We start from the raw sequence: 26,028 nt of genomic DNA, 5'->3' as shown, positions 1-26,028 counted from the left end.
GGAGATTCATTTGACAGTCTCTGTGCTTTGGTATTCTTTTATCTATGAAACACGGATAATAAAGCCCAATCTACCTGGTTGAACTACTGTGAAGATCAAAACTGGATATACACAGGAGTGTTTTGTAAACTGTAAAGTACTTAGCAGACATTACTAAAAAAGAAAAGAAAAGAAAAGGGAAGAAAGAAAGAAAGAAGGAAGGAAGGAAGGACGGACGGACGGAAGGAAGGAAGGAAGGACGGACGGACGGACGGATGGACTATACTGAAGATACTGCTAATCAACAGCATTACTTTTCTTTTTTTTTTTTGAGACAGAGTCTCGCTCTGTTATCCAGGCTGGAGTACAGTGGCACAATCTCGGCTCACTGCAACCTTCAACTCCCGGGTTCAAGCAATTCTCCTGCCTCAGCCTCCCGAGTAGCCGGGATTACAGGCATGCACCACCACGCCCAGCTAATGTTTTTGTATTTTTAGTAGAGATGGGGTTTCACCATATTGGCCAGGCTGGTCTCGAACTCCTGACCTTGCGATCCTCCTGCCTTGACCTCCCAAAGTGCTAGAATTACAGGCGTGAGCCACCACGCCTGGCCCTTCAGCGCTACTTTCAACACTTAGTTTTGAAAGTATCCCACTGCTGAACATCCCTTACTTGGTTAGGCCACCCCAGTGAAGCAAAACAAATTATCTCTAGTTTGTGTGTATCTGCTGTAATCCTCTTCCCTACCCATCCCCCAAACTGAGTTGACTCTAAAGCAATAAAACAAAATTTAGCCAAGTAACCACTAAGGAGATACAAAATTGATGAAACAAAAGCCAGCCTTCCCTATGGTTGATTAAAGTATAAGCCTCTTTTAATCAATTAATTTGTTAAATTAGTTAATGTTCTCCAGTTCCCAAGTTTAATAAAGGGATGCTTTTAATAGTCTTAGCCCACCTAAAACTAGTAAAAACTCTCTCCTATTTGCCCCCTAGCCCTTCTTCTACCAGTAGCTGAGCTGTAGGCTTACCAAAAATCACGTGTGTTTATTCACCTGCCAGTTTACAGAAGTCATAAGTTCTTATAATTATATAATTAAATGTTTTTTATATATATATATATATATACACACACACACACACACACACACACACACACACACACACACACATCAATGAAATAAATTAGAAAAGTTTCCTTGAAAACAACTCTAATGTGAATGCTTTGTGAAAAACAAGTCAAGACACTGAAAACTTTTGCTCAAATTAGATGTGGGCAGGACAACTGTAAAAGACTGGGCAAGAAGGGGGAATCATATAAATCTAGCTACACAGTTTGACCCAAATTACTCTGAATGTCATTAAGACCTTGTTCCTCTTTAAAACAAACAAATTAGAACGCACAGATGATGCTCTGGGAGCATAGTTTATGCAAAAAATTCAAGTAGTATTTCAATCACATCTATATATAAGGACCTTGACCTCATATCAGGAAACTGAAGAGTAAACATATATTTGTTTAAATTAAAAATGCTCTATATTAAAATAAAAGTTTAAAATATTTCCCCACTTCAACCAGTTGTTAAGATTAACCCATGGCCTACTAGTTCTGATCACATTGGTTAAGAAAACACTGACTGTATTTCTTCAATTAGAGAAGGATGGCCATATATCCCAGTTTACCTGGGACTGTTTGAAACTAATTATTGGCATCACTTTTTATTCTCAAAAGTGCCCAAACTTGAATGCTAAAGTTTATATGGTCACCTTATTTATAACAGACATAAAGTTGTTGCACCAAGAGTGAGCAAGGGGCCAGCCTTAGGACCCCCATCACTTTCCAGAAAACCCTTAAGAGCCATCCCATATAAACAATCTTAGCAAAAACAGGAAGCCCGTTGTGCAGAACAAAGCCCTCTTCTAATCAGATTGCTGCTCTTAAGTTCTTCTTATATAAAAACCCTAGAGCTGATGCACACAAGTATTCTCCCACTTTAAAAATACTGCAAATCCATAAAACATTCCAGCCTTAATCAAGGCCTGGGAACATGCCTAAGCACATGCACATAAATCACAAATAAACAGTCAACTAGGAATCTAAACCACTACATGGTATCATCAATCTAAAATCCTGCCTGGCTTTATTTATTTATTCATTTATTTTTGAGACAGGGTCTTGTTCTGTCGCCCAGGCTGGAGTGCAGTGGCACAATCATAGCTCACCGCAGCCTCAATTTCCCAGGCTCAAGCGATCTTCCCACCTCAGCCTCCCAAGTAGCTGGGACTACAGGCACACACTACCACACTCGGCTGATTTTTTTTATTTTTAGTAAAGACAAGGTCTTGCTATGTTGCCCAGGCTGGTCTCCAACTCCTGAGCTCAAACAATCCTCCTGCCTCGGCCTCCCAAAGTGCTGGGATTATAGATGTAAGCCACTGCACTTGGTCCTGCATGGCCTTAGATAAAATTTCTCACTTTTCTGAACTAGTTTTCACTTATGTAAAACTGGAACAGTGTTTGTCTCCTCCACTTGCATAGAGAAACCACATTAGCAAGTATAGTGAAATGCTCAGAGTGCTTTCTAAAAGCAATGGATTGTCATCCCATAAAGCTTCTTAACAGATCGGGAAAAAAGGCTGAGGTGACCGTGCATAAACATGCAAGAGGTGGCAGGTGGTTTTCCCTGCTCCTTTCCTTCAGGTTTTTAACTCAAATGTGCTATTGGGACTGTATATAATATGATAAAAGAATCACTAAAAAAGTGAAATGCTGGTGGTACACTTGGTGCTAACAAACTCAGTAGTAATAATCTTTAGTCAGGAGTCACGGACTTCTACGTCTGTGGTTGAGCTTGAAGAAGTCTATGAAGCCCCCACATTACTTTATAATAATGTAAATGAGTGAATGGGCACATTCACACATGACCACATTTTCCTCTGGTCAATAAATAATTCTCCAGTACAGAGAAAAGGACCCTCAGACAGAAGACAAATTTCAGTTCTTATTCAGCCACTTACTTGAATTGTTGCCTTGGATAAGTCACTTTACCTCTGTGCGCTTCAATTTCCTTATCTTTCCAAAGGGAATATTTGCCTCATCTACTTCAAAAGGGGTGTTTGGAAGAATAAGATGAGAAAACACCATGAAAGTGGTCCACAGCAATCAAAAGAGTTACCTCTTTTAAAATCACCATTCAGCCACTGATAAGAATCTTGTCTGCAGACGGTTTTTATCTATTTAGAAAGGAACAGTGAAAGAATAAGGAAAGCAAACAGGCCGGTGTGGTGGCACACGCCTGTGGCCCCAGCTACTCAGGAGGCTGAGGTGGGACGATCACTTGCGCCCCGGAGGTCAAGGCTGCAGGGAGCCATGTTCACGCCACTGCACTCCAGTGTGGGCGACAGAGCAAGACCCTTTTGGTTTTGGTCTCAAAAACCAAACCAAACCAAACCAAAACAACAACAACAAAAAAGGGAAAGCAAATAAAGGCACAATTAAAATTCACCTTCACCCCATTCCCCAGTTCCTTGATTTGCTGAGCCAAAACCACGCTGAGGAGACATAAAGATCACAAGTTCCATTTCCGCCAGCTCAGCCTGTTCAGCGACCAGTGTTTCATGCTGATAAATGCCTCCCAAATCTCAAAACACAAAGTGAGAGTTCACAAGGTTAGGCGCATTAATTAGCAGTACTCATTTGGATTCTGTATTCATCAAATACAACAAGCAGCTATTCAATATTTGCCTATTTGCACACTCTAAGATCTCTAATTCAAAGATCCAACCAGAGTACAAAATAAAGCCCATGAAAATAAACTAAAATAAACCTGTCACCATCAGAATGTGCCTCAAAGTAAATGAGCAGCTTTAAACCATGGCAAAGGGCTGTAACAGGCCTGCAGCAGAGATGGCATGAGTAATGAATGTGCAGGTTACAGAAGTGGGCCCCTGCTGCAAAAGAAAGAAAAAATAAAGTAGGTACAATCAAAGAGACTACTTTTTTAGGCTTTAATAAATTCCTATTAACTCTTTTTGCTTAGCTCCTTATTGATCTGTAATCCCCACAAGAATACAGTACCCTTTCAGTCTTCTAAACTCAGACTTTACATCAATTAGCTTTACCTTCCTAAATCCAGAATAAGCAACATTTTATAAATAATAAAGTAACTGCATTAGTTTGCAAGACTAGATTAAGAGACTAACCATGACCCCTTTATTACATGTCCTAGGTGAAAAGTACAGGATGAAACAGAAACTGTCACTACCTCTAAAGCAGCCCATAGGACTGCAGTTCTCAAGCGCACCACACAGCAGAATCACCTTTGGGATTTATAAACATTTGAATGGGTAAGCCCAACCTTAACTTACCCAATCAGAATCTCCGTAGGGTGGATCTCCAGGTATGAGAGTTTTTTTCTGATATATGACTAAGATATAAAAGTACTATCAAAGGGCATAAGTTTCCCAGCTTAGAGAAGCTCTAGCACAGACACAAAGCAGAAAGAAAAACAAATAAATCTTTATATTCTCTTTAGATTTGGGATAAATGGCCCTATCTTTTACCAAAAGCTTTCATCTTCAATATCAACAGTGATGAACTCAGTGGGGGATGAACACAGAGATAACAACACTTCTTCTCTCCATGCCCTATCTGGGGCCAATCTGACATCAACTCAGCACCAAAAGTGCAAGAATTGGACAAATACTCTCAAATCTGAAAGGCCTGCAAACAGGTGACTACTGATTATCAACCATCCTAGTTTGTGTTTTCTTGTAGTTGTTGTTTTGTTTGTTTTTTGTTTTGTTTTTGAGACAAAGTCTCACTCTGTCACTCAGGCTAGAATGCAATGGCACAGTCTCAGCTCACTGCAACCTCCGCCTCCCCAGTTCAAGCAATTCTCCTGCCTTAGCCTCCCAAGTAGCCAGGACTACAGGTGCGCACCACCACGACTGGCTAATTTTTGTATTTTTAGTAGAGACGGGGTTTCACTATGTTGGCCAGGCTGGTCTCGAACTCCTGACCTCATGATCCACCCACCTTGGCCTCCCAAAGTGCTGGGATTACAGGTGTAAGCCACCGCACCTAGCCGACCATCCTAGTTTTTAAGATCCGCTTCAGGAGCTCTGATGAGATTCAGTGAACTTCTGGAAAGGACACTATGAACTCTTTCGTTTAGCACTATAACTCATATCCCTTGGACAAGTAGAACAATGGTAGCTTTTTTTTGGACAACCCTGTAAGGAATAATGGCATTCCAAGATATTTCTAGGAGCTACCCTTTCAAATCTCCTGAATAACGTCAATATCTCCAAACAGCAAGGAGACAAATTTCTTTTGGAGGCAAGGTGATTTAAGTCACACCATTTCTCTAAGAGGAAGCCTTACCTGTTCTTCTATCCTAGCTCTGCTTCAACGTCATGTGCTCAAGTCTTCAAACAGCAAAAAGATAGGGAAGGCATTTTATACACTTGCCTAAACCATACTGAGGGTGGCTCGTAGGAAGCAGTTCTGCTCTGACCCATAATAGGGCCTGGGCTTTTCCAGTCATCCTCCCATCTAACAAAGAAAGGCGGCAGAAACTTCACTTTCTCAAGCAAGCCTTCCCTGATTAAAACCATAAGGCTGAATTCCCCCAGGGAGGAGAATGGAATTTTCTTGCTACAGATCATTACAAGGACTCAAAAACTCTGTGCGGGCAGAGGCTAACTGGCAGGTAATAAAGAGACAAGTCCAGCATTCAGAATTATGAGGCATCGAGAAAACCAGGTCAAAAAATTATTATGTAGCCTGGAGAAGAAAATACAAAAGCAATCGTGACTGTGCTTGAGTAATTATTTTCTCTTATAATATCCACAATTTTAATAACATAATACTTACAGAATTTTAAAATATGCTTAATTTACATCTGTAAAAGTACATTCATTGCTGAAACAAGCCACATTCCCTTTCAAAGTAAGTAATTTCAGGAAATGTTCTCTATCACAGCAACCCTTTGATGAAACACACCACACACATACATCATCTGAGTTACAAATAGCAGATACCAACCTGGCTGTCCCGCGCTGGGAATCCATGATAACCTGGAGTCAGAGGCTCGTTCTATGAGAAAGACAAGAAAAATATCGAACTATGAGATGAAAGAAAATGTTAAGAATAATCAAAATCATCCAAACTGATCAATTATAAATTCCTGCCCTGGTTCCTAAAATGTTCCATTAACTGTATTCCACCCTACCTAAGTGTATATATCTCCTCGTTAAGCCTCTACACTGGCAAAAACAAAAAACAGTATTTGCTTAGGAGCACTATTCAGAAAAACTATCTTCCTCCTTATACAGCTAAATCTGTTTCCTTTCCAGTACATCTTAGGCAGGGTGCTACTGAGACTGGGGTCAGAGTAATTCCTAACTTCATCATACACTGTGGGACTTCAGCATCCCCAGTCCCAACTCACAGTAAGCCACTAGCACCCCTAAACACTAGGATAACTAAAAACTTCTTGGTTTATTTCCAAATGTCCTCTGGATGGAAAGGGGACAAGTACCAACCCTGCTGAGAACTGCCTCTTGACCCAGAAAAGTTCTAGGTCCTCGTCTCTATCAACCTGTTTCCCCTCAGTTTTTACTTTTGTATTTATTTATTTTTTGTTTTATCCCCTCAGTTCTCTTAAATCTGGATGAAATTCAACCTCTGTTCAAGACTTTCTCTACTACTCTATATCATCCTATGGACTTAAATGACTCCTCTTAATATTTAATATTTACTTAGCTTACTTGTGCAGCTTACTTTTTTACGTTATTTATGATTCTAATTAATCTTATTTTTTAAAGGTATATCATGTTGAGTATCTGTCTCATCTTCACTTTAAACCACTAAATCAAGATCCTTGAGGGCAAGGATGATAGCTAATAAAAGCTATGCAAACCCTAATTTAGTATAAGGTCATATAACATGAACACTCATTTCCAGCTTATTCGACCCATTCAATCATTCAGTTAACATATACTAATATTAAAATTTTCCAAGCACTGTTAGTTGACTGATGGAGTAAAAAAGACGAATAAAAACAAGGTCCTTGCTTTCAACGGAACTTTTAAATGAGGGAAGATATATGTGCACACAAAGGAGTAAATGAGAACACACAGTGCTTTTGTAATTTTCAAAGTGCTCAACATCGTTACTTACATATTCATCCTCTTCTTCCATTCATTTGTGCTTTCATTCCTACTAGCAGAATAGCGTAAAAGAAATTTTCATTGATAGGACTTTTGAATATAACAATAGAGTAAACTTTCCACTAATTGGTAGGTTGACTATATTCAGATATTTGATAGTCAAAAGCATGAAAGTCCGAAGACAACTTAAGCTCACTGCAGAGACCCTGTGTCTTGTTCATCATGATTTCCCTGAGATCTAGCACAGTATCTAACACATGTAGACACCCAAAAGAATGTGTAAATAAATACACGGAGCTAAATAACCAGAAAAATGTGTAGGAATTCAGTCACTGAAGCAATCATAGACAATCCAAGTTCTCTTTATCTATTCCTATGAACCTGTTTTGGACATTTTAATTATTTATAGTCTCCTCAAAGAAAGCACATTAGACACTGAGGAAAACTGCCTTTAAAAAAAAAATCATGGGTACCAAAACAATCTTGTAAAAGAAGAAAAAAGTTGAAGGACTCCCACTTCCTGATGCCAAAGTTTACTACAAAGCAACAATAATCAAGAGAGGGTAATACTGACATAAGGATACACACATAAACCAACAGAATACAACTAAGAGTCCAGAAACACGCCCTTACAGTTATGTGTCATCAAAAGGAAAAGGACAGTCTTTTCAACAAACACCACTAAGACAACTGGACATCCACATGTAAAAGAATGAAGTTGAGGCCGGGCGCGGTGGCTCACGCCTGTAATCCCAGCACTTTGGGAGGCCGAGGCGGGTGGATCACGAGGTCAGGAGATCGAGACCATCCTGGCTAACACGGTGAAACCCCGTCTCTACTAAAAATACAAAAAAATTAGCCAGGCATGGTGGCGGGCGCCTGTAGTCCCAGCTACTCGGGAGGCTGAGGCAGGAGAATGGCGTGAACCCGGGAGGCGGAGCTTGCAGTGAGCCGAGATTGCGCCACTGCACTCCGGCCTGGGCGACAGAGCGAGACTCCGTCTCAAAAAAAAAAAAAAGAATGAAGTTGGAACCCCACCCCACAAAAAAGATAAGAGCTAATCTTCATGACCTTTGATTAGACAACAGTTTCTTCAATGTGACACCAAAAGCACAACCGACAAAGGAAAACAAATAAATCAGACTTCATCAAAATGTAAAACTTTTGGCTGAGTGCAGTGGTTCATGCCTGTAATCCCAGCACTTTGGGAGACCAAAGGAGAACTGCTTAAGGCCAGGAGTTTAAGACCAGCCTGGGTAACACAGTGAAACCCATCTCTACAAAAAATTTCAAAAAATTGCTGGGTATGGTGGCACACACCTGCAGTCCTAGCTATTCAGGAGGCTGAGACAGGAAGATCGCCTGAGCCTGGGAGTTTGAGGCTTCAGTAAGCTATGATCACACCACTGCACTCTAGCCTGGGACAATAGAGTAAGCACACTTTCTTAAAAAAAAAATTTTTTTTTTTTTAAGATTGGGTGCAGTGACTTACACTGGTAATCCCAGCACTTTAGGAAAACAAGGTGAGAGGGTCTCTTGAGCCCAGTTCAAGACCAGCCTGGGCAACTTAATGAGACCCCACTTCTACAAAAACAAAAATTATTTAAATTATGTTTTGTGCTTCAAAGAATACCAACAAGAAAATAAAAAGATAACCCACAGAATGGGAGAAAATATTTGCAAGTCATATGTTTAACAAGGAATGTGTATCCCAAATACATAAAGAACTCTTAAAACTCAAGAACAAAAGGACAAATAACTTAAAAATTGGCAAAATATTTGAACAGACAGTTCTCCAAAAGAGATGTGCAAATGGCCAGTAAGTACATGGAGATGCTCAATATCATAAGTCATTATGCAAATCAAAACCACATTGAGATAAAACTCACACTCATCAGAATAGTTATAATCAAAAAGACAGACAACAATAAGTATTGTCAAAGATGCGGAGAAATCAGAATTCTTCCACACTGCGGGTGGGAATGTAAAATGGTACAGCTGCTCTGGAAACAGCTGGATAGTCCTTCTATTAAACAGAGTTATATGACCGAGCAATTCCACACCTGGGTATTTAACTAAGAAAACTGAAAACATATGTCCACACAAAATAATACACATGAATATTCATGGCAGCATTATTTCATAATAACCAAACAGCAGGAAAAAAATAAATGTCCGTCGATTGATGAATGGATAAATGAAGTATGGTACATCTATAGTGGAATATTATTCAGTAATTTTAAAAATAAAGTACAGATACAACACAGATGAATACTGAAAACACCATGCTTGAAAACAGACACAGAAGGCCACAAATGATATAATTCAATTCGTTTGAAATGTCAAGAATAGGCAGATTTATAGAGACAGAAAATAGATTAGTGGTTCCAGGGACTAGCGGGAAGAAACGAGCAGTGACTGCTAATGGCTACGAGGTTTATCTGGGGGGAGATGACAATGTTCTGGAATTAGACATTCGTGATGGATGCACACATTCATTATTATACTAAAAACCACTGAAACACTAAAAGCACTTCATAAAGGTGAGATTTATGATCTGTGAATTATATCTCATTAAATTATTTTAAAATAATAATAGTTATAGGCAATGTTGGCTATTTTTCATACTGATTTTTATAGGGGAAACATGCAGTTTAGATTTTAACAAAAGAACAAGGCTCCTTCCGAAATGCACAAGTGCCTTTTGTTTGTTCTGGATTCTACAAATTTACTTCCACGCACCATTCTCTACAAATTTTAACAATGATGATGATAACCCCCCGATATTGAGCACCTAATCAGTACAGTTCCAGGATGGAGGGGAAGAGGAAGAGATAGAGGCAAAGAGAATGAGCTAATATAGCAGTATACAAAAATACATTTCCTATCACTGGGGAAACTAACTGAGAGAAGGTAAGTAACTGGCCCGATAACACATAGATATTGAATGGGAAAGTCAAACTGCCAACCTGCATCTGCTGGACTACAAAGCCCCTGTTCTTTCCATTTTTCCAGGTCTCATCCCTTCTAATCATTCCATATTATCCCCTTACAAGAAACATTTCATGATTGTCTGAGAAGGGCATTAAGAAAGTAATCAAAAATCCCAAAAGCATATTAACAGAAATTCATCACTCCGAGAGGACATCCCCCATATGAACCATATTCCATGAAATCCTGGAGTTCAACAATGCAAAAAAAAAAAAGTCCTATAAGGAAAAGATCACATTCGTATAAGCCAGTATTGTCAAAAACTTCAATAGAAAAGTTGGTTGTAACAGGTTGCACAGAGATGTGTCAGAGGAAATGGATTTACTCCTCCACCTGCCTTAGCAAAGCATTACTCTTCTTTATTTCCTACCTCTCAGCTAAGGCTATTTGGAACTCTCAAGCCCTCCTTGCATATATCCGTCTCTTACACATGCATTAATTTTGCATGATTTTGAATTTTACAGACATGGATCCTATTGCAGGTATTCTTTAATAATTTGGCATTTTTGCTTGATACTATATAAGATTCATCTCCACTAGCGCACATAACTATTTTACTAACTATGATTGCCATTTAGTATTCTCTTATAAACTATAAACATGTCAAATAAATTACTTATCTGTCCTATTTTCCTGTTAATGGATAATTGAACTGTTTCCAGTTATGGTTTTTCTGCTCACACCATGCTGCCTATGAACATTCGTTTAGATTTGAGATACCATGTTTCACTTATGAGATTAGCAAAAATGGAAACACCATAAATAGACAAAAAGATGAGTCAACGGATACTCTCACACCTAACAGTAGGAATATAAGTATATTGGGACCCTGTTATGGAAAGTAATTTGACAGTACTATCAAAATATTGAATGCATATACCTTCTTGTAACTTCACATCTCTATCTAGACAAAGAAGCATGTGCAAAGATTTTCAAAACAGTTTGCGATAGTGAAAAACAAGAAAAAAACCTCAGTTTCCATTAATAACAAGGTAATAGCGTTATCAATTATTACAAAATTTCAACATTCCATCTGCACGAGTTTTAAAATAAGGTAAAATCTTTATGAATGACCTCAGGTCATATTAAATGACAGCAGAACAGAACGCTCAAGCAGAAATGGCTAGCTGTGACACAGACGGCTCAGGCAGGAGGATCACTCAAGCCCTGGAGATTGAGACTAGCCTGGGCAACACAGCAACATCCCATCTCTTTACAAAAAAAAAAAGGTAACTAAAGGCATAGAAAAGATAAAGAAGGATATATAATAATCTTCTAATACTGGTTACCTCCAAGGAGAAGAGTAAGATTTGGGGAAGGTTGAAAGAGCATGTTTTACCCAAATTTTACATTGTGTAAAATTCACATATGACTTAGAATAAAGCTGTTGTCAGTGTTTCTTAATGTTTTATAACTTATAAAACCAACTATATATCTCACTTAGTCCTCACAATGTATAAAACAAGTTTTATAAATGTTATTTTACAGATGACAAAACTGAAATTCAGACAGTTTAAGTGATTTGCTCATTATCAAATAACTAATGGCAGTGGCTGAAATGCCTCCAGACTTAGGTCTTGATTCCACACCCAACACTTCTACTACTTCATGACAACTATTAGGCTGGTGCAAAATTAAAGTAATGGTAAAAACCGCAATTATTTTGTGCCAGCCTAATAGTGGGAAAGATTTGCCTGGTTTGGTCAGGGATGATTATCATTATCTAATGATATGCAAGTCTGAGTGTTTAATCAGCATAAAAACAATAACTGGCATTTAAAGCAGAGAGAGAATTACAAGGAAACCTACTGGAACAGAAGAGATGGAAATCAGATGTGTTAAAAGTCCAAAAAGAAAAGGTTTTAGTTGCGATATGTCTGTAAGCAAGCATTACTGGCCTACTAAGTTAAGAATGAAAGAAACTGACTCTGTCTCGGCAGGGACTGCTCAAAAATAAAACTACATACATAAGAAATAAAATACCAGTCATAAGAATCTTTATTAACTAAGAGGTCAGCAATTAAAATCATTTAGAAGCTTCTGGTTAGTGGACATGTGACAGTGCAACAGAAAAATCCTTAAGTAACTATCAAAAAAAAAAACCATCTGCTAGCCGGGTGCAGTGGCTCACGCCAATAATCCCAGCACTCTGGGAGGCTGAGGTGGGCGGATCATGAGGTCAGGAGATAGAGACCATCCTGGCTAACGCAGTGAAATCCCGTCTCTACTAAAAACACAAAAAATTAGCCGGGTGTGGTGGCGGGCGCCTGTAGTCCCAGCTACTCGGGAGGCTGAGGCAGGAGAATGGTGTGAACCCAGGAGGCAGAGCCTGGAGTGAGCCAAAATCGCGCCACTGCACTCCAGCCTGGGCGACAGAGCAAGACTCCATCTCAAAAAAAAAAAAAAAAAAAAAACCCAGCTGCCAATGGACTGTGAATGTGAATGTACAGTGGATACTGAGAGAAGTGATACACAGCAAGAAAAATAGCATCTGACTTTTATATTCTTCTTTGACTGCTTAGATGTTCCTATATGCACTACATCTGCAAAATCTCTTTAAGCAGAAGAATTCTTCACTTATTCAGTAAGAGTGGATTGAACAACTGCTTTGAGAAACATAGTGCTGGCATTCTTGTCCTTGAGGAGCTCAGAGAGTCTCAAACTCCTGGCCTCAAGTGATCCTCCTGCCTCAGCCTCCCAAAGTGCTGGGATTATGGGAATGAGCCAGTGTGCCCAGCCTCAAGAAGAGAAATTGCTAAGTGACCACAGGGTGTCATTCTGCTTCCAAACCATAAGAGTTCAAAATACCTAGAGATAAGATGAAGACTTATAAGTGATACAAATCTGATAGTATCTAATAACAAGGTCCCAACATGAGGTCCAACTGTTAACTAGTAAACTAAGCTTTCACTACACAAAAACTCATTCTACCCCCACATCAAGGCAAGACAATCAATGACAGTTCTTTGTTACATTCACTACTCCCTCCATATTTACTGCTCCCCCCCTTTTTTAAATTAAAAATGACCTGGTATAAGCAGCATGTTTCATGGTAAAACCTGACACAGGGAATTTACTGGGTTCTCGAAGATTATCTTTGAAACACACTACAGTTTCTTCACTAGTGGTCACAGGTGTCTAAGAAATAACCAATCAAACCCCTTTTCTTTACAGGTGAGGAAGCTGAGACTTAGAGAAGTGCCTTGTCCACAGTCATTCAAACTAGGTAGATATGAAAGAGAACCCAGAATTTAGAACTCCTGACCCACAAATCATATAAAGTATTCACCTTAGACTACTAGTTATATTATAGAAATATGTAACTCCTTTCATCATGCCATCATGCAATAGAAAGGTTGGGCTGAACCTTGAAAGTCAGTGATACAGATTCAAATTCTGGCTAGGTCACTTTCTAACTATGTGACTCTAGTCAAAATCCTTAATATCTCTGACCCTAAATTGTCTCAGCTGTGTAACAGATAATATCTACCACATAAAGTTGTGACATTAAGTGAGATGATCAGGTGAAGCTTATCTGGCACAATATTTAACATACTGGAGAAGCTCAAAAAGAATTCCTTCCCAACCCCTATGTCTATCCGTTGCAAATTATATAGTCTATGGGAATAAATCCCACAAAGTAGCACATTTCCAAATAACCAACCTTTAATTTTCTTAGCTTACTCTACCCACATCAGTTCTTTAGGAATATGTGCCAAATGGCCATTCTGCCTCACTGTAAGGTGTTCAAAACCTAGTGATATTGTAAACTGATTCTAGTATTCAAGGACAGAATGAATGAGAATAGCTCTAAAGTGACCAAAGAAACTCTGCCTTTTGTGACATATACAGTCAAGGCCACATGACAATACTGTGGTCAACAACAGACTGCATAAACAACGGTAGTCCCAAAAGACTATAATGAAGTTGGTCAGACAGTGGCTCACACCTGTAATCTCAGCACTCTGGGAGACTGAGGAGGGAGGATCACCTGAGGTCAGGAGTTTGAGATCAGCCTGGCCAACATGGCGAAACCCCATCTCTACTAAAAATACAAAATTTGCTGGGTATGGTGATGAGTGCCTGTAATCCCAGTTACTCAGTAGGCTGAGGGCACTAGAATCCCTTGAACCCAGGAGGTGGAGGTTGCAGTGAGCCGAGATCACACTACTGCACTCCAGCCTAGGCAACAGAGCAAAACTCTTTCCCAAAAACTCCCATCGCAGTGACATCATAACTGTCATAGCACAAAACATTACTTATGTGTTTATGTGATGCTGGCATAAACAGGCCTACTGTGCTGCCAGTCATATAAAAGTCTAGCACATATAATGTGCAGTTCACAGTGCTTGATAAAGATAATAAGTGGTTATTTTACTGGTTTATGTATTTACTATACCATACTTTTTTCATTAGAGTGCGTTCCTTCTACTTATTAAAAAAAAAAAAGTTAACTGTAAAATAGCCTCAGGGAGGTCCTTCCTGAGGTGTTCCAGCACATAGCATTGTTGTCACAGAAAATGACAGCTCCATGTATGTTACTGGCCCTTACCACCTTCCAGTGGGAAGGATGTGGAGGTGGAAAGCATATTTATGATCCTGTCCCTGTGGAAGCCTAGGCTGATGTGTGTGTTTATGTCTTAGCTTTCAACAAAAAAAAGTTTAAAAAGTAAAAAAAAAAAAAAAAATTAAAAATCTTAAAAACCTTATAGAATAAGGATACAAAGAAAATATTTTTGTACAGCTGTATAATGTGTTTGTATTTTAAGATAAGTATTATTACAAAAGAACCAAAAACTTAAAAAAATTTTTAAAGTTTATAAAGTAAAAAAGTTATAGTACGCTAAGGCAAATTTGTTGTTAAAGAAAAATAATTTTGTACAAATTTAGTGTAGCCTAAGTGTACAGTGTTGATAAAGTCATCAGTAGTGTACAGTAATGCCCGAGGCCTTCACATCCACTCACCACTCACTCACTGACTCATCCACAGCAACTTCCAGTCCTGCAGGCTGCATTCATAAGTGCCCTATACCTGTGCATCATTTTTATCTTTTACACTGTATTTCTGCTGTACCTTTTCCATGTTTAGATACATTGTGTTACAATTGCCTAAAGTATTCAGTACAGCCACATGCTGTACAGATGTGCAGCCTCAGAACAAAAGGCCGTATCATACAGCCCAGGTATGACAACATATGCTTCATACAACTAGACAGTCCATTCTGCTGTCATCAATTCCTGTTTGGCTAACACCCTCAGTTCTTTCAATTTCCTTTACAAATCCGCTTTCTTCTTGCATTTAAAAAATAAAATAAAATTCAATCATGATGACAAAATTATATTTTGAAGTACATAAATAAGAAATAAAATTCTGGCCAGGCACAGTGACTCACTCCTGTAATCTCAGCACTTTGGGAAGACAAGGTGGGAAGGCTGCTTGAGCTCAAGAGGTTGAGACCAGCCTGGGCAACACAAGGAGACCCCGGGTCTATAAGAAATATTAAAAATTAGCCAGGTGTGGTGGCGCACACCTGTGGTCCCAGCTACTTGACAGGCTGAAGTGGGAGGATGGCTTGAGTCCAGGAGGTGGAAGCTGCAGTGAGCTGAGATTGTACCACGGCTTTCTAGCCTGGGCAACAGAGCAAGACTGTCTCAAAAAAATTTGTTTAATTAAAATTTAAAAAAATAAAGTTCCCCGTTAATCTTATCTTTTCTAGTGCTGAGGTTTAAGATCATACTATAAATATTCTTTAGCAGTTTCCTTTTTTTAAAATTGTGGTTAAATATACATGAAGTTACCATTTTAGCCATTTTTCAGTACACAATTCTATAGCATTAAGTAGATTTATATTGTTGTGCAACCACCACCATCCATCTCCAGAACTTTCTGATCTTCCCCAACTGAAAGGCTGCATCCAATAAACACTAACTCCCCATTCCTCTCTCCCTCCTCCACTGCCAACCAGCATTCTACTTTGTGTCTCCATCAATGTGACTACTTTAAGTACCTCACATGAGTAGAGTCAAACAGTATTTGTTTGTGCCGTGACATAATCTCAGCTCACTGCACTTATCTCACTTACCATATATTTATGGTTCATCCATACTGTAGCATGTGTCAGAATTTCCTTCTGAGTCCAAATAATATTATTGTGTTAAAATTAAATGAAAAGACAATTTTATGTGCGTAGCACTGTATGGCAGCCTACAATATGTGGTACGTAAAAATCACATTTTGTCCATCCATTCATCTGTCGATGGACACTTGGGTTGTCTCTACCTTTTAACTATTGTGAATAAAGCTGCTATGAATGTGGGTGTACAAATATCTATTCAAGCCCCTGCCTTCAATGCTTTTGGGTAAACATTCAGAAGCAGGACTGCTGGATCACTGGTAATTCTATGGTGCTTGCACAGTGACAATATTTAACTTTTTAAGGGACTGCCATACTGTTTTCCAAAGCACTGAACCATTTTAAATTTCCACCGGCAAAGCACAAGAGTTTCAATCTCTCCATATTCTTACTTAAACTTGTTACTGTGTGTGTATGTTCATCCTAATGAGTGTGAAGTGTTATCTCATTGTTTTGATTTATATTTCCTTTACAGCTTAGTGATGCTGAGCATCTTTTCATGTGCTTATTGACCATTTGTACACCTTCTTTGGAGAAATGTGTATTCAAGTCCCCTGCCCATTTTATAATTGGGCCATTTGCTTTTTTGTTATTGAGTTGTAAAAGTTCTTCATATATTTTGGATATTAATCCCTTATGAGATATATTTTGGCAAATATTTTTTTCCATTAGTGGGTAGCCTTTTCACTCTGTCAATAGCGTCCTTTGATGCATAAAAGTTTTTAATTTTGATAAAGTCTAATTTATCTGTTTTTTCTTTTTTGCCTGTGATTTTGGTGCCATGTCTAAGAATCTACCGCCAAATCCAAGGTCATGAGGATTTACTCTAAGTTTTCTTTTAAGAGTTTTATAGTTTTAGCTCTTATGTTTAGGTCTTTGATCCATTTTGAGTTAATTTTGGTATTGACGTAAGGTCCAACTTCATTTTTTTTTTGCATGTGTCTTACTTATTTTTGAGGTTCCTTAGATCTCTGTCCATTTGCCATCTTCTTCCTGTTTTCTGAGGATTTAGAATTAAACATCCATTCCATCTATATGCTGGTTATCGATTAATTGATTGTCAGCTCCAAATTTACCCTTTTTGCCCGCTGTGTGAAAATGAACCTGGGCCCTTTAAATATTTTTCCTTTGCCAGCATGCATGATGTCAAGCTTTATCCACAGAGGACACAAGAGATACATTGTAGGAAGAAAGCATTTCACTTCCAGGTCCCATTGTGCTTGCCTAGCAGGTTCCTACAGGATAAGCAGTTTCCCTCTATCCTAGCTCCTACAATGGACAGCAGCCAGCAGCTAGTAGCTTCCCTCAGTAACCCTTTTCAGGCTGTCATATGGCAAAGTGCCTCTAGTGAAACAACTCCTTGTGAAGAGCTTTCCCCAAGTATCCTAGAGGGTAGTTTTTGGCAACTTCAAAAGGACAGATTTCCAGCAAGTTCTGCTGGTAAAGGTCCATAGGGACTTACTTCTCCGCCATTCTGAGAGTCAAAGTCATGCCTCTCCAACAAAGCCCCTCAGATTTCAGTCTCTCGGCCAGGGAGTGTTTGGTGGTATTGAGGGAGATGGCTCTTTGGGTATGACATTTCGGTCCCAGACTAGCTGCTTAGCTGCTATTATACTAATTCTATTTTATCACGCATCAATCATATTATTACATTATATCTGCTATTTTAGATACAGCAGATCCGTATCTGCTGTTATTTAGTTTTCTTCCTAAGAGCCAATTTCTCATCACTTCAATCTCCTCTTATGATAAATAATTCTTTTTTTTTTTTTTTTTTTTTTTTTGAGATGCAGTCTCGCTTTGTCACCCAGGCTGGAGTGCAGTGGGGTGATCTTGACTCACTGCAAGCTCTGCCTCCCGGGTTCATGCCATTCTCCTGCCTCAGCCTCCCAGGTAGCTGGGATTACAGGCGCGTGCCACTAGGCCCAGCTAATTTTTTTGTATTTTTAGTAGAGACAGGGTTTCACCGTGTTAGCCAGGATTGTCTCGATCTCCTGACCTCATGATCCACCCGTCTTGGCCTCCCAAATTGCTGGGATCACCATGCCCAGCCATTTTTTTTTTTTTTTGAGACAGAGTTTTGCTCACTGCCCAGGATGGAGTGCAGTGGTGTGATCTTGGCTCACTGCAACCTCCACCTCCTGGGTTCAAGCAATTCTTCTGCCTCAGTCTCCTGAGTAGCTGGGATTACAGGCATGTGCCACCATACCCGGCTAATGTTGTATTTTTAGTGGAGACGGGGTTTCTCCATGTTGGTCAGGCTGGTCTCAAATTCCCGACCTCAGGTGATCTGCCCGCCTCGGCCTCCCAAAGTGCTGGGATTACAGGCATGAGCCACCGAGCCTGGCCAAAAATTGTCAAACAAGCAGCAAAGCTGAATGAATGTCCCAGGAAGCACGCACATGCCCCCGCCTCCAGCTAGATTCCATCTGGCTTTCTCTCAGCTTGCTGCCCTGGTGGTCACTAAGGCAGAAAGACCCCAAACATATTTCCTCCTGAGGACATTCAGGGTGGAATTCAGTCAGAACGCACCTTCTCCCTCCCACAACTCACATCCCTCATGCGTGCCCCATGCCCTAATGCCTTTCTTTCCTTCTTTCTTTCTTTCCTTTTCTTCCTTTTCCTTCCTTCCTTCCTTTTCCTTCCTTCCTTCCTTCCTTCCTTCCATCCATCCATGTTGGTCTGGATGGTCTCGAACTCCCAACCACAGGTAATCCGCCTACCTCGGCCTCCCAAAGTGCTGGGATTACATGCATGAGCCACCATGCCTGGTGGTAAATAGTTCTTTATATTAAATTCCCTGTCCAAAGTACTGTGTAGTCTCTCTCTCCTGGCTGGACCTGGACTGATACAAGTGAGCTGAAAAAAAATGTTGAGAGCTACTTACTATACGTAAGACAGACATTATGCGTAGTGTTTTATAAACATTATCACTTTTAATTCTCACTAAAACCCTGTGATATATCACTTTATAGTAAGGAAACTGAGGCTCAGAAAAACTATACAATTTTCCCCCCATATTACAAATCCAGGTCTGTCTTACATTAAAGTCCCTGCTGGCTTTCTACTATGGTGTTTATTTTTCTTCACAGACCTAAGAACACATTTTTAAAAGAAACTGAACATTTATGTACAAAAAGAATGAACATAGCAGGTCTGACTGCTATTCTCAGAGACAGCAGCTTGCAAGGTTGGCCTTAGCTGGTATCTGGGAACTGAAGATTTTACAAGGGTTCTATCCCCAGACCGATCAGAGTGGCTCTTATCTGTTAATGCCTGCTTTCCTTTTGGGAGTCTGGAATTTTGATATGTGCTAGGGTTAGGGTGCCTATGTGAACAGCTCCCCCTCCACCACCATCCCCAGCCAAAAAAATCTCAGCACTAAGACTGTAACAAGCTTCCCTGGTAGACAACACTGTCAAAACTTACTGCTGGAGGAATCAAAGCAAGTCCTGTGACTCTACTAGGAAAGGACTTTTGGAAGCTTGAGTCAGGTTTCCTCTGGACTTCACCCCATGTACCTTTTTTCTTTGCTGACATTGCTTTATAGCCTTTTACTAGTATAAAGCATAGCTATAAGTAGGACTACATCTTAGTTCCGTAAGTCCTAGATAATTCACTGGACCTAGGGTAGTCTTGGAGACCCCCCAAAAAAACCTATAATACACCAAGTACTTTGTTAAATGCTGAGGACACAAAGATGAATAAGGCCTTTGCCCTCAAGGAACTTTAGTCTATTTAAATTTCCATTCCTTCATTCCTATGATCATCACTTCTAAGTCTGTTCACCACTTAAAATAGATTAGATTCATTTCCCTGAGCTAAATTTCATTCTTAGTGCTGAAGTGATGCTAAATAAATATTTAATAAGTCCATCAGCAAAATCTGAGATACAAAGCTCTAATAGACTCAAAGGCTACACATACTTTCTCTTTACTTTCCCTGTCTTATTGTGTTCCTCATTAAAAATAAATTGACAAACGCTTGTACATTGCTGGTGGGAATGTAAAATGGAGCAGCTGCTATGGAAAAGAGATTGGCACATCTTCAGAAAGTTAAATACAGAGCTCCCATATGACCCAGCAATTCCACTCCTAGGTATATACCCGAAGAACTGAAAACAGGTACTCAAACCAATACTTGTACACAGATGTTCATGGCAACACTACTCACAATAGCCAAAGAACAGAAACCCAAACATCCATCAAGGGATAAACAGATAAACAAATTGTGCTATATACACACAAAGGAATATCATTCAGTTATAAAAAGGAATGAAGTACTGATATATGCTACAACATGGATAAACACTGAAAACACACAGTACTAAATGAAAGAAGCCAGACATAAAAGGTCACATATTATATGACTCCATTTCTATAAAATCTCCAGAATAGGTAAATTCATCAAAACAGAAAGCAGATTGGTGGCTCCCAGCAGCTGCAGCGAAGGGGAAAGAGAGGATGATTGCTTAATGGATACGGGATTCTTTTGAGGGTGATGTAAAAATGTGAGCTACATGGAGGTAGTGGTTGTACAGCACTGTGAATGTACTAAATGCCACAAATTGTTCACTTTTTTAAAAGGTTAATTTTATGTTACATGAATTTAACCTCCATTAACATTTTTTTGAAAAGCAATGCAGTATACACCACAGTACAAATGAAGAGACTTCCTGTTGTTGTTTGAATAAGTACTTACAGCTTGAGATAAAATCATCAGTGACTGCAATAAATATAGATTCAAAAAAGTGCTGTATCTCAATATATACTCTGGAAAACTGAAGACTCAAAGTGGTTCTAAGCAACGACACAGATACTGATGCAGTACAGCCTATACACATTTTTTCCCAAAAAGAAAAAATATTTCTAAATTACATAAATTAATACATATTCTAAGTAGATATTTGCCTATTTCCTTGACATCCCTAAAAGCTTAATAGGTTAGCCCTTCCTTTCAATGGAAAAACAGCATAAAGCCTTATATTCATGGTTTCCTCATATTCAGGCACATATAACACACAAACATATATATATATTTTTTTAAGTCTGGAAGTATATATCCCAAAATGTTTACAGTGGTCATATGTCTTGGTGTTGAATTTGGATTTATGAGTGATATATGTCTTTGTGGGGGGAGGAGGTTTCTTATCTGTATTTTCTAACCGTTCAACAAATGAACATGTATTATTTTTACTTAACTCGAAAAAAATGGAGATAACAACAATACCTACCTCAGGGATGCTGTGAAGATTAAATGAAACAACAGACATAAAGCTCTTAACACAGAATTCAGCACAAGTACACAATAACTGTCAAGCAGTATGGATGGTATTGTTTCTGATTTTGTAAATACTCCTCAGGATTCAGGATGTATGTCTTAGTATCTAGGGCAAAAGCACTCATCTTAATCCAGGCCTGGATCACTTCAAGCTTAAATTACTCTAACAAGAGTCTCTTGGCTGGTCCAGCTAAGAGCTGGCCTCCATCCACCCCTGCCCAGCTTTCTTACCAGGGCCAGGGTTAACTACCTAAAACACCACTCATAACACTTCCATACTAATGGCCCTCCACTGTTTACATGATTAGGTTCCAAATATCCCAAGCCTTGCCCCACTTGGTTATTCTCTTTTTCCTTCTCATTTATTCCTTCAGCAAACATTTACTGAGGGACGTTTATGTGTCTGGAACTTGGTAGGAACGCAAAGGAAAATAAGTTAGGTACTCTTTTCTCAAAGAACTCACAGTCTAGTAAGAGAAAGAGGCATGTAAACAAATACAATATGAACCATGTAATAAAACGTAAATGTATGGCCCAGAGAGAACAAGTGTACATGGTTGATAATCAAGTGAGAAAGGCATAAAGAAATTACAAACAGGAGAACTCACAGTAGGTAAGACTTGAATGGGGTTTGGAGGATGACCACAAATAGCTAATTTCCAGATAGAAACTTTACTTAATTTACTTCACACCTTGGCATATTCTCAAACATCAACTCGAGCAAAATTCAGCAAAATCCCACCTCCCTTCACAATGCAATCCTCTAACTCTTGCCCACTCTCTTTCAATTTGTGGGTCAAGATCCATTCATGACTTATAGAACCAATTTAAGAGGTCTCAACCACTACTGAAATAAAAGATTAGAGAATTAGAGCTGCAATTCTTAAACTTTTTTGATTTCAGAATACCTTAACACTTTTAAAAATTACCAAACATTCCAAAGAGCTTTTGTTTATGTGGTTATAACTACTGAGATTTGCCTATTAGAAACTAAAACGGAATAATTTTAAAAATATGTTAATTAAGTACCAATAATAAACCATTATGCTAGTCTAAAAAATGTTATGAAAATGGTTTCGTTTCGAAACCAGTGAGAAGAGTGTCATTATTTTACATTTCTAAAAATATTTTTAACATCCAACTTAATAGAACAGTGGTCCCCAATCTTTTTGGCACAGGGACTGGTTTCATGGAAGACAATTTTTCCATGGGGGGTGGGGTGGGGGTGGGGATGGTTTCAAGATGAAACTGTTCCACCTTAGGTCATCAGGCATTAGATGGAACAGGCAACCTAGATCCCTTGCATGTGCAGTTCACAGTAGGGTACGCGTTCTTATAAGAATCTAATGCCACCATTGATCTGACAGGAGGTGGCGCTCAGGCAGTGGTGCCTGCTGCTCACCTCCTGCCGTGTGGCCTGGTTCCTAATAGGCCACAAGCCGGTACTAGACTGTGGCCTGGGGATTGGAGATGGAATGGAAGATGGCTGGATTCTCATACTTGCTTCTGCATTCAATCTGTTTCAACATTATTCTGAAGTATATGAAAGGTGTTTGGCATTCCACGGATCTATATGTTGAAAAGGCAAGGTATTTTAATAGTCTTTTCACCTATCTCTAGATATGCTTCTTTAATAGTGTACCAAAGGTTAGTTGCAATGTAGCATGTGAAACCTTATCAATGAATTTTTTCATACTGTTAATATAAAAATTCACTGGTCTTATACTTTGAATGGATTTTTTTGCCTATGTATAATTTTGCAACATTATGTATTGTTCATTTATAAAATACAAGTTCACTAAGTTAAAAAGATCTTCCAACTGTTGACACATCTCATTACAGAACATCAAAAAATTCACATTCACTAATATCACCACCAATCTCATCAGAAAAGTCTTTTAAGGATCAGAGCTATCAAGCTCATAGCTCAGGATACAAGTTTTCCAAAACTCTAGTTTTTGCTTGAAAGTTCAAATTTTATCATTGGCAACAAATATCAGTTTTCCTTGAAATGACAGGCTCGCTTCATTTTTTTTTTTTTTTTTTTTAAATTAAGACAGGGTCTTGCTCTGTTGCCCAGCCTGGAGTACAATGGCACAATCTCAGCTCACTGCAACCTCCACCTCCTGGGTTCAAGCAAGTCTCCCAACTCAACCTCCCAGGTAGCTGGGACTACAGACGCATGCCAACACGCCCGGCTAATTTTTGTATTTTTAGTAGAGATGGGGTTTCACCATGTTGGCCAGGATGGTCTCGATCTCTTGACCTCGTGATCCCCCCGCCTCAGCCTCCCAAAGTGCTGGGATTACAGGGGTGAGCCACTGCGCCTGGCCACCTTATTCATTTTTAATAAAACGCTGAATATCATAGTCTATCAGCTGTTCTTTCAAATAAAAATGGCATCCCATGAAAAAAGTTCAGCTGGCAACTCAATCACAGAAGCAGTTTTCCTTTAGATAACTGTCATACTTAGTATGCAGCAGAAGTGCTTTATTTGTATTACCCATTTTGTCACAGAGATTATTAAAAAGATTCATAATCAAGGATGGAGAATTAGTAATAGTAATAATTTTTACTACTTCAGCAAGAACACTCTGAAGTGAAACTGGCTTCTCCCCTTCCTTAACGGCAAGTGTTTGGTGGTGAAGAATATAATTATTCAGTCGTCATTCCATTCTTTGGTACAGGCAGTTTGTGGCATAATAAGCCCATGTCCTAGTTTTGGCCTGTCACAATAGCATGTGCAGTGAGATATGGGGAAAGTACAGTTGTTACAATCACACTGATCCATGTCTCTGGTAACCAACTAGCTCTATGGCTGTGGAAAGCTAATTCATCTCTCAGCCTCAAATTCTTCCATTTTAAAATGAGAATACTACCTCATAGGATTGTTACAAGAATTGACATAATACATGCAACATAGCTTACACAGTGCCTGTTCTTTAATGGGGCAGCCCTGTTAACAATAATGATAAGAAACAATATCTTAGTTGTACGTAACACTTCACCACATATCAACACACAGCCAGTTCTGACAAGTACAGGACCACAGATGATGAGGGGACCCACAGAGATCATCTAATTCTAATTCAGCTACTTTCCTTGCACACTCCTTACCTTGCAACCATATTCACATAGCACAGACTGACCTTACAGATAAGAAAACCAACATACCACAAGGTTTTAAATGTCTTTCTCAAGGTTACAGAGCTAGTAAGAAGCAGAAATTGGTGTCAAGCACATCCTCCTACTCATAACAATTATTCCCTTTTGATTGATAAGGGAAACTCAGGTTCATTCCCTTGAGTTTCAAGTGACATGTCCAAGGTCACAAAAATGGGCCTGGAACCCAAGTCCTCTCATTTGGAGTTCTTCCAACCGTAACTTAGAAATCTGTCTAAATATATGATTCACTCTGTGCAATCATTGATAATTATCTACATCTGGATCTGAATGGAATAACAGACTAACAGACACAATTATGTGAATACTCATTATGACTAAATATGCCAATTGATAACCACCAACAAATCAGTTTGTGTTGTGATATTTCAATCTAAACTGGTGTTTCACTAAACTGAAGCCTTCACAAGCTTTGGCATTTAAAAAAACAAAGATATGTCTTAATTAGCCTCAGAGTACAAAAGAAATACATTTCAAACGATCATTCTGCAACTTCAAAAAAGTCCCTTTGAGATAGGCTATGTCTCTTTGAGACAGTCTATCTGAGTTGACTATCACAGTCCAAACTTGAATTAACAATTCTACCCAAAAACAGTCATTATAGACAAAATAAATTTTATTTTAATTGATAGATATTATTTCAATTTGGTTTTATAACGGTCTCTTCACTCACACTGCTATTGAACATGATGTTAAACCAGCTCTGTTGTTTATTAGAGGAACAACTTAGGACAAGTTACTCACCTTTCTGGGCCTCAATTTTATTTTCTGGTCTATAAAATATATGTGATCATGTCTACACCTTGCAAGGATGTTAAGTTTAGGAACAAGGTATACAAAGCACCTGAAAGTATACCTACCCCATAGAGAAAAACTATCACTGTAACAATTTTTATTATATGCTTTGAGTTCACAATACTGCCTATCCTTAAGTCCATTAAGATCTGAGTAAAACTGGACCTTTCTATTTCCTCCCGCTGTGGCTGCTTCCAATGCCCTGCTGGCCACAACTGCCAACTCTCTGACCTAGACTCTCTGCCACCTACTTCTAGTGTCCTCAGAGCAAGTCCCTGAACTTCCTTTTATTGTATTAATTCCCTCGTCAGAACGAAGATAATGCTCATTACTTATCAATTCAGTGATCTCCTGATAATTACCACGTAAATTCTTTTTTTTTTTTTTTTTTTTTTTTTTTTTTTGTTTGTTTCTTTTTTCCCCCCCGGGGGGGGGGGGGCGGGGTCTCGCCCCCTGCGCGGCCCCCCCCCTCGTGGGTTACTTTGTTGTTT

At 39.0% G+C, this 26,028-nt stretch overlaps 1 protein-coding gene across 9 annotated transcripts in view; it reads right to left on the bottom strand.

Moving 5' to 3' along the window:
• RBFOX2 (RNA binding fox-1 homolog 2) overlaps positions 1-26,028 on the bottom strand; it is a 296,039-nt gene that overhangs the window by 198,253 nt on the left and 71,758 nt on the right. For all 9 annotated transcript variants that reach the window (XM_025398157.1, XM_025398158.1, XM_025398161.1 and 6 more), the window contains exon 2: positions 6,028-6,078. In XM_025398157.1, coding sequence (XP_025253942.1) covers positions 6,028-6,078 — 51 coding nt within the window. The remainder of the gene's footprint in view (positions 1-6,027; positions 6,079-26,028) is intronic.

Source organism: Theropithecus gelada, chromosome 10, assembly GCF_003255815.1.
Source record: "Theropithecus gelada isolate Dixy chromosome 10, Tgel_1.0, whole genome shotgun sequence".
Taxonomy (NCBI): domain Eukaryota; kingdom Metazoa; phylum Chordata; class Mammalia; order Primates; family Cercopithecidae; genus Theropithecus; species Theropithecus gelada.
The sequence above is the reverse complement of the archived record's forward strand: the minus strand, read 5'-3'. Positions and strand labels throughout refer to the sequence as shown.